The following is a 15,873-nucleotide window of genomic DNA, read 5'->3' on the forward strand; positions in this document are numbered from 1 at the left end:
CCTAGGGCGGGGAAAATACTTGATCTAAAGGAGGAATTTCAGCTCCTCCTAAACAGTCTAAATTTGCTTGCCTTTCACTTCTGACACATTTTCCAGAGTGGGTGGGTGAATTGCATTTTCCATTTGTTCTCATTTAATCTTATCACTTGTTTTGATTGTCCCTATATCTTGCTCAAAGAAAAGTCTTCACCCACAAGTATGTAGGCAAGGACAGAAATGAAGCCGGCATATCTTGTCAGCTTGTGATGTGAACACCAGACAACACAGCTCAAGATTAAACTGCGGGGCTGGAAGAGAAGGTTGCACTCCTGTATACTTGGAAATGAAATGTGATCGCTGCTGATCACTTGCGTGTGGTGTTGATGCTGATGCTGCCTTGCTGAACTCGCCCAGTTGTACAAGTTGAATTTGATTTTGATTTGCTTAATGCAAGTCTGCCTGTGCATATAATATTGGTCTGTTCACTCTTTCCAGTGCTCTTGCCCCCCCCCATGTGTTGTGCGCCACCCCATGAAAGGTTCCAGGCACTTACCCATGGTTCGGTTTCCTTGGAATGAGGGACAGCAGAGACTGTGATGTCTTTTAGGGTATATGGTTACCTACACATGGAAAGTGTAATTTGTGAGTTTGGATCTCTCACACCAAAAATCAAGTGAAATCACCCCAAAGTCACCTTTAGTCAGCTATCTTGATTCAGTTATCAACGAAGAACCACCCCCCCCCCAAAAAAACCCACACACCTTGTGCTGAGTTTGGCAACGATATATTGAGTGGTGGTCAAACCTATGCAAAAACCATGCCAAAGTCACATTTTAGTCAGCCACCTCTCTTTTCATAAAAAAGAAACTTTATTAATTTTTAAAATAAAGACAAAAAACAACATCAAACATACTGATACAAAAGGGAGGAAAGGAAAATTACCAGGGATAGAAAGGAAGGGAAGGAGAGGGAAGATAAAACCCTACATTAATTCATGTGATGCATCTTTTTTTAAAAAAAATAAAATCACAATCCAAGGCATTGAGAAATCACTTCATTCTAATATTCTAAAATATATCCCCTCCACAAGCTTAATTGAACCACTGGGGGCCTACTTTCCGTTTCTCTTGTATTGCCGTATATCAAAAATTTACACCAAATAGCATAAAAATGATCTGATTTAGATTCTCCCCTAGTTACTTGACTTTGATATGTGAGACGTTCAATGAGAGCTACATCCCAGACTGTACCAAATCCAATAATCAACCGAGGGAGATTAGCAAGCTTTCCATTGACTGGCTATAGTCAGCCAGCCATCTTGATTCAAAATAGTAAATGGCATTCAAACGGTGACAGAGACCCCCCTAGATCCCCCTAGACTACATCTGTGAGTGTCAGAAACTCATTAGCAGGCCCAGTCTCAATGACATTCCTCATCCAATTGTAATTTACCTGGGAAGGAAGATGAGCTTTCCCCTCCCCCCATTGTTAAGGCATTATTCCAATATGCACCAAGCCCACATGGGATTGTACCATGGGGACATGGCTCCCATACTGCCAGAGAAAGGTCTTTGTCAGTAGTTTTAAGTTGTTAAATACTTTCTAGAAAACTGAGTGGGGAAATATTAAGCATTCTAGGTAAGCGGTGCTTTAGGAATGGCAGGGATGCAGAAAGGATGAATCGAAAACTGACCGTGGGGCCTGTTTTTTGGTAGAGACTTTCAATCAGTAGCATTGATATATTCCGAACTGACAACTTCCTTGCCTCCCTTCCTTCTCTCTGCCTCTGGGGCTCTTGCTTCAGTATGACTTGGTTCCAAAGAAACAATACTTTTCTGGCAGATAACTGGACACCCAAGCAGTTGTGCTGGTATCTATCACAAACAGACATATGCTGCATAGTGAAGGAAATTACAAGAAGCAACTAGTACCATTTGTCAAAAAAAGGAGAGAGAAAAATCTTTCCAAGCCAGGTCCAGAAGATACAAATGCAGCACATTTATAAAAACTGTGGGTTGTTGTTTTTAAAGAAGTCTTTCTTTGTGTATTTTAAACTGTTCAAACTAAGCAACTAACCTCCGGTCTTGTTTCTAAAAGACTGTTCCTAGACTAATGGCTGCCAGTCATGCTTCTCTAAATAGTGGCTTGAAATCAAGGAAAAGAGGAGGTGACTATGAGATTGATCCAAGCAGTTGGGGAAGGTATTACGCTACAAAACTAGGGATGTTTCCTGCTCCGGCAGGTGTACTCAGTGGGTCTGCCCAAGACAGTAGGGTCCAAGGAAGCGAAGACCGTACACACCAGATTGCTAGGCAATGGTAGGGTAAGTCAAGCATGTGAGGCCCCTCTTGTGCAGGGTCAGGCATGAGTCATTGGTCGGAGTCCAAAACGTGATCCAAGGGTAGCAGCTGAAGGTAACAATCCAGGGGTTGGCAATGGAGGCGAAGTGAGTAAGGGAGCTGTGTTGTTGCAGCAACTGCCAAGCTCAAAGTAAGGGCTTACATAGCCTGTCCTTCCAAGCCACACGTAATCCCATCTGCCGATGTTTAAGGATGATCTGAGAGACCTTCCTCATAAGGAGTCTTTTGCACAGTTGCATGGCAACTTTGGGCTCTTAAGCCCATACTTTGTTGTGGGCCAGCAGCCCAAGCTTGAGCCTTTTGCTCAAGTGAGCTTCTTGGCCAAGTAAGGATTTGAACCCTGGTCTGCCAGCCCAACACTCTAACCACTACGCAACACTACACCATAGTGTTCTCTCTATGCACAGTATGCTCTCAAGGGCCAGGGGACAGCTTAACCTATATATTGACTGTCCATGGGGCTCTTTGCCTTACACTTGGACTAAAACCCATCCCAGTGATCCCTTAAAGCAGCCCTGGGGAGATTCTCCCTCCCTGGACTGGGCTGGTGACATGGACCCTACCTGCCCCGCAAGTCTTCAGTCAGTGGGAGGTCCAGTTCATCCTTTGAGGAGTCAGTGTCCAGGTCTAGGCTGGGCATGAGAGGATGGAATAACTGCAAGTGGAATAAGAGGTGTTAGTGCTGGGAAGAAGCTCGGGGGTCCTTGTATGTTTTGAGAAAACAGAGAACTGGTTATCTTGCTGTAGGTTTGGCACTGCATTCTCTCCCATTTGCTTAGCATTTTATTCAAGGCTGCCTCTCTGCCTCTCCCTCTCTTTCCGTCTCCATTATTATTTTTAGTTGTATTGCATATGATTGCACGTAAGTGGTTCGTTATTCACCACAGAAAAGAAATTTGCACCTGTATCGAGGAGTGAAAACTAGTTGTTCTCTGCAATGGCTAGGGTCTTTGTGAGAGGACTGTGTGATTATATTGTGGGTTGTGAATATGTTTCTTCCCATCTTCCTGCACTGTAAAAGCTGCTGCTTACTGTTCATTTTCATTTAGATGGTTCTCTTCTTGTGATAGGTGCTTTACAATCCTTCTTGTTCGTCCTTCATAGTAAGCCATTAAAATTGTCCTTTTGCACTTTGGTGTGAGATGCAGGGGCTGGCCTCCTGAGCCTCTAGCCTGGCTCTGACTTAAACCCATCGCTTCATCCTTGTCTGTCATTGCTCTTTGCCATTAGAAGAAATTGCCTTATTCAGAAGGTGAAAACTGTGCCTACTTACTTTTAAGAGATATTGGGCATTTTTTCAGTCATGCCTGATTTGGAAAGTACATGCAAATGTGATGATGGTGATGATGATGAGAGAAGGCCAGTGAAAGAACTCCAGGAACAGTTTCAAAGTTCAAAAGACTTCTTTCAAAGACATACCCATGTCATAACTCACGTATCTCCAGACATTTGGTGTGACTTGCCGTAGTGCACCCATATCTTTAAAAAGAAACTCTACATGTCAAAATCTTTACTGAGAGACATTTGTTTCAGAGGTGTAGCTTGTGCATTTCTTCATAAAGAGAGGGTGTTTAATCTTAGCACTAACCCAGTTTGTCATCTTGCTCACATCGTAATCCTGACAGCATCAGTCTGCTGCAATCCTGTCCTAGGCTGGCTCTACTCTCTCAGGGCATGTCAGGCAGGAAGTTGGAGCACTGGCAGGCAGGGCCGTTTGACTCACGATCCCTTTCTATTTTTATGCTGTTCTTCTGTGTTTGGGGTATGTCAGATTGGGTGGGGGAAATGTGCTTAAGCAGTTCAATTGCTAAGCCTGTGAAGATTTCAACAGTGGCCTCGTGTAGTTAAGTCCACTTAGAGAAAGCATTTGTTCTGGTGGCTTTGCTTGTACGGTAAAAAATAGTTTTCTTCATACAATATGTAAATTCACCCAAAGGGCAGAGCCTGGGGCTGCCATCTTGCTCATATTGATGGTCCTCTTTCTTGGGTACCTACAGATGGATGATCTCTCTCAGATTCGCATTGCTTCCACATTTGCCGGCACGCTCCCTTTCTGCCAAGGAGGAGAGAGAGAGAGAGCAACATCAGCACCTGTAGGCACGAGATGAATACGGCTATCATACAAATAAAATTACTGGCTGCCGAATGGCAACAGCTTAATGAAAATGTGAACTGTTAAACAAATAAAGGCAGTCGAGCTCATAATACTTCTGGGTGAAATTTCACTATATCACGGAGCAGAAATAGAATTAGGAACATCTTCCAAGGATATTCCTCTTCAAGACAATCTCTTCGCCACCCCCCACCCCCGCTTCCAGAGCCAGTGCATTCACTAGATGAGTTTGAAAAGCAAAAATGGCTGGTCTTGCTTCAAGGTCCAGAAATTTAAATGAAGCAAGAGCCAAGAAACAAAACACATGAGACTTTCAAAGATGTTTACACAGAGACTAACTGAGCAGACTAGCAAATGTAACAGGGTAACTCAAATGTAATAGGGGAAGAGTTTTTAAAGGACTATTTAAAGTGATTCTAATATTTTCTTCCACTGTTGCTTCTATATAATGAATTCAGGACTTGGGATCTAGAATTTGTGGGGGCGGGGGTCCCATTTCCATTTATTTTTACATGGGCCCCCTCACCTTCATGTAAATGAGGGCATGGAGCAAAAGGGGAAGCCAGTTCAAGACTGCTGTCTCTGTCCCTTGTAGCCCTGCTCCTACTCAGGAAGATGAGCAGGAGAAGGCCCTTGATATACAACATTCAGGTGGAGAGACACATTGCCTTCCCATCCACATAGAACCTTCTGGATATCGGCACATACCCCAGAGGACAAATACAGGAATTCATTATGGCCGTCATTCTCTAAATTCTATTCCAGGTAGGTAGCGAGGATGAGTGCACTAGCTTTGCTACCCTTCATTGGTTAAGGAAGCACTCCCCACTTCAGACAGTCATCGTCCAATTTGTGGAACACTAATTGCAAGTGGAAGGTAGCACTCTCGTACCCACACTTAGAAAACGCCTGATGAATGCTTCTAGGTCTTTGGAAGGCCACCATCTTCCAGTCTCCATTTTCTGAAGCTGCAAACACCTGTGTGAACAGACACAGAGAGAGGTGGCATGTGTAGCATTTTGCACCCACCCACTATTTCTGCTTGCCCTTTTATCTGTAACTTATTTTAGGTTACATTCTGTATAAATGGGGTTCTGTTGTGTTGCTGGTTGAATTTCTGTTGGTTTTCACTTTTGGAAAGGAGGGTATTCTTTCTTTCTTTCTTTCATTGTTGCTGCTAGCAGAGTTCTTAGTCATAAACACTACTAAAGCCCATTTTAATCCCCTTAAAACTAGAGTGGAATCTGTGCAGGTTTTCATTATTCCACTTTAGAAAACATCATGTACCAACTGGATTCCTTTATCCCTCCTGGGGTCCAAGAGGACTCGGAAAAGAGTGGAGGTTAATCCAGTTGCACCAGGAAGGTATAGTCAAAGTTTTCTCTTCTGCTTTATAAACTATTTCTATTCCAGTGAGCTAGGTGGTGTTGGTGTTTATATTGTGCATATGTAGAAGAATGTGGAATAAATAGTTCAGGCAACTGATTTATTGAGCATTCAGCCTGATTTGCTTGTACACAGCTTACAGAGCTTAGATCCTGCCTTTATTGAACACTGATTCTGATTTGTTTGCAGGGCGTTAATATGACAGCAAGCATTCATCCTGCTCCCTGATTTGCTTGCAGGGTGTTTACATGTCATTTATGCATCCTACAGTTTTTATTGTGTTTCCTCTTTCCTTTCCAAACCACATAAATTCCTTTTTTTTAAAAAGTGCAGTAGTAGTGGATGTGCTGGACCAGTGTCTTGCCTCGGTAATGGATTGGATGAGAGCCAATAAACTGAAGCTCCATGCAGATAAGACAGAGGCACTGTTCGTGGGTGGTTCCCTAGACCGGATAGGTGGAAGATTGCCTGCTCTCAAGGGGGTTACACACCCTCTTAAGGAGCAGGTACGTACCTTGAGGGTGCTCCTGGATATACTCCTGTCACTTGAGGCCCAGGTGGCCTTGGTGGCGCAGAGTGCCTTCTGCCAGCTTCGGCTGGTAGTCTAGCTACTTCCCTATCTGGACAAGGCTAGTCTAACTTCTGTAATCTCTAGGTTACTACAGTGCATTATACGTGGGGCTGCCTCTGAAGACAGTTCAGAAACCATCTTGTACATTTGATGCAAAATGCAATGGCCAGATTGCTCACTAGAACAAAACGGTTTGAGCTTATAACACCAATCCTGGCACAACTGCACTGGCTGCCGATTAGTTTCCAGGCCCAGTTCAAAGTCCTGGTGCTGATCTATAAAGCCTTACACAGCTCAGGACCTCAATACCTTAAGGACCGCCTCTCCCCATAAAAACTGACCTGGACCCTGTGCTTGTCATCTGAGAACCTTCTCTAGGTCTCCCCTCTCAGAGAGATTCAGAGGGTGGCAACAATTGAATGGGCCTTTTCATTGGTGGCTCCATGCTTGTGGAATGCCTTCCCCGGATAGGCTCACCTGGCACCATCATTACATGTCTTTAGACACCAGGCAGAAGCCATAAGCACAGGTAAAGAGGAGTGGGAGAAAAGACTGTTGTTATTAAGATTATTTTATTATTGAGCTGTCTCTAAGTATGCTTTTTACTATGTTTTTACTAACTATGTTTTTATCATTAATGCTTTGTAATGTGAGTCTAATGTTGTACACCGCCCTGAGATCTTTTGATAAAGGGCAGTATATATATTGTAATAAAATAAAATAAAATAATAATAATAATAATACATTATTTGTTATACTAGCAAGGCTGAGCCCTGTAACCCACTTTAATTGCACAAACCAAGCTAGCTGGATTCAACTAGCCTGCCACGCCAGCAGAAATCAGTGCAAGGGCTCCCACTAATGCAATGGGGCTTCCCCCCCCCCACTGACCCCCGTACCTCCCCCAAATCCATTCCGGAGGGTCAAGATAACTCCCAGAACAGTGAATAGGAGGAGGAGAGAGGAGATAATTCTGTCCTGCAAGCAGAAATGCTTGTGCTGACAGATCAGTGAGAAAAGTGTGCCCTTGAATTCTTCCACTAAAGTTCTTTGCAACTGGTGCGGACAAGAGAAGGAGATTTCAGTGCCTATTCTTGTTTGGCTCTGGGCTCATGGGTTGACCCTGGGCTTTTATTACAACTGTAAAATAAATAAAAAACATTGATGTCATACCACACAGGGTTGTGTAATGAGTTTGTACATTGAAAATGCTAAAGAATCTCTTGCTGCTCTTTAAAAGTGGGAACAAATGGAACATGGATCTGTAAGAGAAACAGTTTCACTGTTTCATTATTTGTAAAAAAAATAATAATAAAATCCACTGCTCGGCATAGGTGAAATCTTCACGCTATTGTAGCCTGGGGGGTGGGGGTGGGGCTTTCATTTAATGGTGAAAGCAAGATTAAATGCAATTAACATTAATTTAGCAAAAAAACAGCCTTAGTATTGATGCCAATGTTAATTAGCAGTCATCTTCTCAGTGGTGACCCTTTGCAGAATTATGTTCATTCTTTTCTTCCCCAGTGCTTTCCAGCTTGCGTCCATAATAGAGGTTTTGTTCATTACAATGAGTCATTGGAAGAGGCCACTTTGGGAGAGAACTGGGGTCCAGGCTTGGGTGTCTTTCTTTAACAGTTTTCCAGAATTGCGGAGGCTCGCAATTGGTGAAAAACACTTCCTATGAATGGGCTAATGATTTAGGCTCTCTCTGGGTGATAACGGTGATCAGAGCAATTGTCCCAGGTAAATCAATATGTTATAATGCATGAACAAACAGGTGAGGCTCAGAATAGCTAAAGATTAGCAGATGATGTGAATTATTCTGTAAAGTACAGGTGACAAGGAAACGGTATTGCTCTAGTCTTTTTATGCCCCAGAGCAAGTGAAAGCAGTGGGGTGGAGAGACTCCCCTTGTTAAGTCACAGTGCATCGTGACTCATCTCTTATAACTGGTGGCCTCTATGCCATTCAGAACACAAAGAACCAATAGAACCGGCACCGGTCCAACTGACATTCTCCATCTAATTTGCTTGAGCTCCCATTTGTGGCTGGATGTACTAGAGGTTGCCTTGTGCTGAGAAGTTACAGTAAGAGTGAAAGTCAGCTCCCAGACTTCAGAGCAATAGAACTGCATCCTTGCATTGGGATGAGAGGGAGGTAGAAATCATTCTGTGGTGAACACGCACGCCATGTGCCGAAATAACAGCTATAAGGTATGTTGATTCTTTCACTTAAGAATGCCTTCGGGCGTCCAAATCACCACGACCTCAGGCAAAACAACATTCGTGCATTTAGGGCAATCCATGCTTGACAAGACAAAGCCAAGACCTTTTGCATATTGCATGTCTACTTGGATTCAGTTCTGTGATCCAAGTGATTTTTATTTTTTAAACTGTAGGCCTCTCTGGGCTGGTTCTTGGGCCCAAACTGCCTTGCAAGCAGTTGTCTACAGATTTCTACATGCTATCGTAAAAGTAAAGATTGGCTGAGGGAGCCTGTACTCTTAAGCAGAAGACCAGTGTGATGAGGGTGTTTTCTAGCTAAAAATCACCCCAGAACTGCTTTTCTTTTGGGGGTAAAATGATATGAAGAGCTGTATCTTTTTCCCTTGTAGCAGCTGAGGGACAATAGTGGGCAGAATAAAGGCCTGAAGGAAAATAATCAGGATCCCTCTCTGTTTTACCACAGACAGAGTGTTCAAGATTCTAGATTTTGTGGCTGCTTTAATTTTTTAATTTTTTTTAATGCGTGAGTGGAATTTTGCACAGAACTGCACATTATGGATAGCACTGCTTCTTTCCTGCTCTTGGCCGCTTCCTCCCGCTTCCTCCCGCTCGGCAAGAGCAGCCAATCAGAAGCTGTGGGCACCTCTGGGCCGAGCGGGAGGAAGCGGCCAGAAGCGGCCGAGAGCAGGAAGGAAACGGCGCCGGCAGCGGCACGGAGACAGCGTCTGCTGCCCAGGCCAGCAACATGGGCTCTGTGCCCCCTTTCATCCCTCCTGCCATTCACACTGGGGGGGGGCGCCAGAAGGTGACCTCGCCTAGGGCGCCAAAACCCCTAGCACCGGCCCTGCGTAGGCCCCCCTCCCTTATTACTGGTTTGTCTCCTTTAATCTGTCCTAGCAGGAAGCCAGAGTCTTGACTTTCTTTTCCCCAAAGCCCCATGCGCCAATCTCTGCCTACTCTCTAGGGAATGCTGCAGGGTAGGTTGTGCCAACACCGGCTAGCTTCCCTCCTTGAAATGAAGAAGAAAAAAACCCTCCCTTGCCTCCTATTCAAATATAAGCTTATACAGTGGTACCTCTACTTACGAATTTAATGCGTTCCGAACACACATTTGTAAGTTGAAAAAATTTGTAAGTCGAATCCCATAGGAATGCATTGGGAGAAAAAATTCGTAAGTCGAAGCAACCCTATCTAAAAATCGTAAGTAGAAAAAATCCTATCTAAACTGCATCCAAGATGGTGGACGGATCTCCATTTGTAAGTAGAAAAAGTCGTAACTAGAGTTATTTGTAAGTAGAGGTACTACTGTAATTCACATGCACACATCCCAGTTCACTAAATAGCATTCCCTTTTTTGCAGGGGACATACCCTCCCAGGAAAGCAGGGGTTATTCAGCTTATGATTAGCAGCTATCAAGGGGGGCGGATTTGTAATTGCTTGCGAGTGTGTCTGTTGGCTAGGAGAAGAAAGGTTAGCAGCACTGGAGAAGGAAAAGTAATTGTTCTACAGATCAAGTATAGCCTAGGGAAATTCTTCTTTAAAAAGTAGCATCAATCCTGCCCACTTAAGAGGCACGTTGGCTCCATGGCCAGAGCCTCTTAAGCCCTTGACTGTTAAGGTAGCTGTTCGCCAGTCTTAATCATGGATTTTGTGGCTACTGTTTTTCATCAAAATATAGGCAAGCATCTCTAGTTCACGCTGCTGTGTCATGAAATAGTCTTCTGCCAAGAGCAATCCTTAACCACTAGCATGTTTGGCCATGGTGCCATGAGGCTACCCTCCTGACAGCAGCATCGCTACTGCTCATCTGAACAGTGTGGGTGGTGAAGGTGGGCATCACACAGTCCACAAATGCTGGAGAAATAGCAGAGGACTTGGCAGTGTTGTGACAAGTGTCATGTCGTCTTATTATGCACTTCTACATGTATAATGTGCCTAACCCTGGGACGATTTTACATAATGCTGTTTTGAAAGCAGCAGTACTCCATTGAGTTGAAGGATTTGTACGGAGGCTCCACTGTTTAACGCATTTTAGTAGCAAGCAAGGGACAACAGTTGAAATTGTCACAATGGCCAGCTTGACAAGGTGTCCATTTGCATCTGTTGTGCGCAGGAGAAATAGCAAAAAAGCAAATTACACCTTCCCCAATAAAGCTGCTGGAGAAATGGCCTGCATTTTTCTTGATTGGTTTTTATTATTATTATATTACATTCCCAGGGCAGTTTACAAAATGAATATAAATTAAAATATAGAAACAAAAATAATATAAGCTAAAAGCCACAAAATCATAAAAGCAGCATAAAACGGCAGAATTTAATTTGCTTCTAAAAAGCTTGGGATTTTTTAAAATGGTTTTTGACTGGCATGGAAGGAAGATAAAGTAAGTGCCACAAAGTGCCACATGTAATGCTAATCTGGGGTTTAACATTATGTCTGAATTGTTGCCTCTTTCAGGGCAAAGCAGGTTGGGGATATTGTGTAACATAGTTCTTTGGAATCCTGGTAGGTTTTGTCATACTATTGAAGAAAGAGGTCTTCATTGCTGTTGAAATCAAGGAAATGAGTTGTTTGTTGGGTGGATTCTTGATCCAATCTTCTCAGGATTGGTGAAATCAAAGCAAAAGGTTTAGACAAAGTCTTCATGCCATGCAGCTGCAGTCAACCTCACTTCAGCAGCATAGCTGCCAAGTTTTCCCTTTTCTCGCGAGGAAGCCTATTCAGCATAAGGGAAAATCCCTTTAAAAAAGGGATAACTTGGCAGCTATGCTCAGCAGACTTTGTCGTTTGTAATAAGCCTTGAACTGAAAGCATTTCAGCTTCCAAGCAGTGCTGGTCTCATAACCTTCATGAGCTCAACATGTGTTTTTAGGTGGAGGGAAAGTAGCAATTATTCCTTCTATCCACAACATGTTGTGCTTAGAAGTAATTTTATCAAGTTTCTATCAGGAGCAGCTTCTACTGATTGATAGTGCCATGAACTGAAGTTTTTGTACACAAAAACCTTTTGGGATATGAGCTACAGATTAGGAAGCCAGGGGCTGACCTTGTTTTCATTCATCTTTAGGGACTGGTACTTGTTGTCTGATAATTCTGTGATGGAGTTGTGGTTGGTTTGTTTTTCATCGAATTGCATGTAAACTTCAGCATATCTCATCACTAGATCTATGCAGGCAGTTTTAAGTCAGAAAAAAAATATTTGTTGAGATGTGCCAGTTGATATTATTTTTGCCTGACATCTCTAAATATACGAAAATCCCTATTGTTGTCACAAATTTAAAGGACAACGTATTTGCTTAAAAGGAAAACTAACAGATTTTGAGATTGCTCTTCCATAATCTTTTTGCAAGTCATTTCTTGCTACATGGTTCACCCAGCAGCTGAATAAGTAATGATGCACCTCTTCTTCTTCTTCTTCATTTCTCTTTTCTCAGGAATTGTTGGTCCACTTCGATTAAAGCCCAGCTGCTGGCAAAGTGCAGAAAGCAGGGGACCACAGAAGCTCTTAGAAGCCCAGCATTTTTTCGGATTCATGCTGATGCAAATGAGTGCCTTCTGTCCATGGTGGTCACAAAATCACCATGAATCCATATCCAGATGCCTGCATGTATCAGTCTTAATTGATGGATTTGGACTTGAGGGGGAAGGACCCTGCATTTGGAGGAAAAGTTATGCTCTGTGTAATGTATGTTGCCGCCATCATTATCTCTCTTCCACCGAGAAAAGAATTCTCATGAATAGATCTTGTTTCCGATGGGAGACATGAGTGATAAGCCTCCATTTTTTATTATATTTTTTTTAAGCCTGTTAAGTTTTTTGTTTCACTGTTACTCTGTATTTCATAAGACGTTGCCTTTGTCCTTCAGAACAAGTAATCTAGGGAAATGCCAGAGCCTGCTTACATTGAGTTAATACTGATTCAAGCAGGTGTGATTGTGTGTTTGACACTAACAGAGACATTCCTGCCTTCACCTCTCAAGCTTCCTCCTAAGAACAATAAAAATGTGTTTAATGGCTGCTGTGTTCTGTCAGTTGTTTTCTGATCCAAAAGTTTGAGAGTAACCCCCTTCTCTTCCCTCCTTTCCGCTGCCCCGACTGTCAGACTTGACCGCCTTCCAGTCATTGTTGAGAACAGAAACTCTTCCAGACGCTGTTGGTAAATTAAAAATCTCATTTGTTTCATGCCAGGAGCTGGATGGATAGCACAGGCTTAGTTGGAGAAGTGCAGACGTCCTGGCTGGAAGAGAGAGCTAGGTGTGTCAAGTCAAACAGCAGAAAGCCTCGACCCTGTTTCACACAGCAGAACTTTGTACCCCTTGCAGCAGCTTTCTCTGTGCTGCTTCCTTTCCCTCCCATGCTGTCTGCAAGAAGTTCAGAAATCTCTGGAGTAAAGCAACTTTCCTTCGCAGGAACAAAGACATTCCCAACAGTTTGGCAGTGAGTATCTCTAATCCAACCAGGCATAGCTAGACAGCTCTTACATACTAATGCCACTGCGTTCCCTTTGCAAACCCCTTTCCTAGCCTATAGTACCTGTTTCTGGTGGCTTTAAGCTAGCTAATACGTTGGTGGCGGCGGCTGGCATTTTGCTGTCTCGAGAAACAATGGATGTACCTCCAGGGGAGAAGTCAAACCAAAGTGACCTTCCTGGGGCACAAGCTTGGGCAGTGTGTATGGAGGTCCTAGGCAGCAATGGAGGAAGCCACTCGGACACCTGGGGCGGCGTGCCCAGGGGCGGGGGGCACCGCGGGGCCTCCGGAGTCTGCCTGCCTCCTCCCACTCAGCTGCCCTACAGCTGGGGAGGGGGAGGCAGAGGGCAGCGCAGAGCCTGCGCGTGCCCAAGCCATTGCGTCTCTCCCAGGAGAGACACGTGGCTTGGGTGCACTGCAGGCCCCGCGGTGAGTGCCGCCTGGCATTTTGTCACACACACACACCCAGTGGTGGCACCCAGGGCGGACCGCACCCACTCCACCCCCCTTCCTCCGCCCCTGGTCCTGGGCTGCCCAGCCTTGCTGATGTGGTCCAAAGGAAAGCAGAGCAATACATTTGGCACCAGCTTGCCTGCAGGAGTTACCAGAAGGAGGCGTACAAGTGAGGGCTGCACCCTGAACACCCTGACTAGGGAGCAATCCCTATGGAACAAAGCAGGAAATGCTCCAGAGTAAACAGGAGTACGGTTGCATTGTTAAAGCACCAAAAATAATGCAACAGGTATTCTGGCACAGAGGGTGCAAATAAACTTGCCTCCATTCTTGGCGTGACTTGCTTATGAATACCTGCCACCCTATACAGTGGTACCTCAGTTTATGAACACAATTGGTTCCGGAAGTCTGTTCATAAACTGAAGCAAACTTTCCCATTGAAAGTAATGGAAAGTAGATTAATCCGTTCCAGACGGGTCCGCGGAGTACTCAACCTGAAGCGTACTTAACCTGAAGCATGGGTGTATTTGGTTCTGGAAGTCTGTTCATAAACTGAAACGTTCATAAACTGAAGCGAACTTTCCCATTGAAAGTAATGGAAAGTGAATTAATCCGTTCCAGATGGGTCCGCGGTGTTCGTAAACCGAAAATTCGTAAACCGAGGTGTTCATAAACCGAGGTTCCACTGTATATAGCTGACGAGTGCTCACTCTTGCCCTGGGAACAGAAAGATGCCATCCAATCCTATCTGGGACTTTGTGCTAAGATAAGCCACCTGGACTGTATCATTTTTAATGATCCTGGGGAAAAGCTGTGTACCCTAACTAGGTGTGTGTGTTTGTTTAGGACAGGAGATTTAGGAGCTTATCTCTTTTGGCCTGAGGGCTCTGGAGCTATAGTGATCTGTACTCAACCACTTGGAGCCCATGTCAGAGGTGGCCAAAGTGTAAAAATGGTGTGGCCAATTAAAATATATTCTTAAGGGACACATTTTTTGTGGGGGGGTGGTGGTCACAAAAGCTAACAGGACAGCAGGGAACCCACTGGAATGGCCAATAAGTAAATTATATAAAATAATAATAATAATAATAATAATAATAATAATAATAATTTATTATTTATACCCCGCCCATCTGGCTGGGCTTCCCCTGCCACTCTGGGCGGCTTCAAACAAACATTAAAATACATCAAATATCACAGATTAAAAACTTCCCTAAACAGGGCTGCCTTTAGGTATTTTCAAAAGTCAGGTAGTTGTTTATCTCTCTGACCTCTGATGGGAGGGTGATCCACAGGGCGGGTGCCACTACCGAGAAGGCCCTCTGCCTGGTTCCCTGTAGCTTTGCTTCTCGCAGTGAGGGAACCGCCAGAAGGCCCTTGGCGCTAGACCTCAATGTCCAGCAATTGGGGTGGAGACGCTCCTTCAGGTATACTGGATCGAGGCCATTTAGGGCTTTAAAGGCTAGCACCAACACTTTGAATTGTGCTCAGAAACGTACTGGGAGCCAATGTAGGTCTTTCAAGACCGGTGTTATGTGGTCTCGGCGGCCGCTCCCAGTCACCAGTCTAGCTGCCGCATTCTGGATTAGTTGTAGTTTCCGGGTCACCTTCAAAGGTAGCCCCACATAGAGCGCATTGCAGTAATCCAAGCGAGGGATAACTAGAGCATGCACCCTTCTGGCGAGACAGTCCGCAGGCAGGTAGGGTCTCAGCCTGCGTACCAGATGGAGCTGATAGACAGCTGCCCTGGACACAGAATTGACCTGCGCCTCCATGGACAGCTGTGAGTCTAAAATGACTCCCAGGCTGCGCACCTGAATGGGGCACAGTTACCCCATTCAGGACCAGGGAGTCCTCCACACCTGCCCGCCTCCTGTCTCCTACAAACAGTACTTCTGTCTTGTCAGGATTCAGTCTCAATCTGTTAGCCACCATCCATCCTCCAACCGCCTCCAGGCACTCAAAAATTAATTTTTTTAAGAATAAAATGTACACATTTTGGGATGGCTACTCCTGGTTTAGGATATTTTTATACTGCTTTTCAGCAAATACTTTCAAAGAAAAAAGCAAATAAAAGAATATAAGAACATCGGTTTTTTATTTTTTAAAAAACTTCATCTTGATGCTATAAAGCAGGGTACGAGTATTTTAAATAATCTCATCATTAATCAGAAGCAGTAGCTACCCAAGAATATCAAGAGCTCAATACCCAACGTACACTGAAATTGATATTTTTTACCTTCTGCAGAAAATCATGGGAGAGCCAAGCAGGCAATATGCAGAAAGGCACTCTGAAGCTCCAAAGTAGTGACATTGGG

At 44.2% G+C, this 15,873-nt stretch overlaps 1 protein-coding gene and 1 pseudogene across 4 annotated transcripts in view; both read left to right on the forward strand.

The window, feature by feature from the left end:
* Nucleotides 1-12,649, forward strand: part of CHCHD6 (coiled-coil-helix-coiled-coil-helix domain containing 6) — a 212,064-nt gene extending 199,415 nt beyond the window's left edge. For all 4 annotated transcript variants that reach the window (XM_060271405.2, XM_088662345.1, XM_060271406.2 and 1 more), the window contains one exon: nt 12,068-12,649. In XM_060271405.2, coding sequence (XP_060127388.2) covers nt 12,068-12,091 — 24 coding nt within the window. In that variant the 3' untranslated portion in view covers nt 12,092-12,649. The remainder of the gene's footprint in view (nt 1-12,067) is intronic.
* LOC148686944 (uncharacterized) lies at nt 5,984-6,854 on the forward strand (annotated as a pseudogene).
* Nucleotides 12,650-15,873: the final 3,224 nt, after the last annotated feature.

This window comes from Zootoca vivipara, chromosome 2, assembly GCF_965207765.1.
Source record: "Zootoca vivipara chromosome 2, rZooViv2.hap1.1, whole genome shotgun sequence".
Classification (NCBI taxonomy): Eukaryota; Metazoa; Chordata; class Lepidosauria; order Squamata; family Lacertidae; genus Zootoca; species Zootoca vivipara.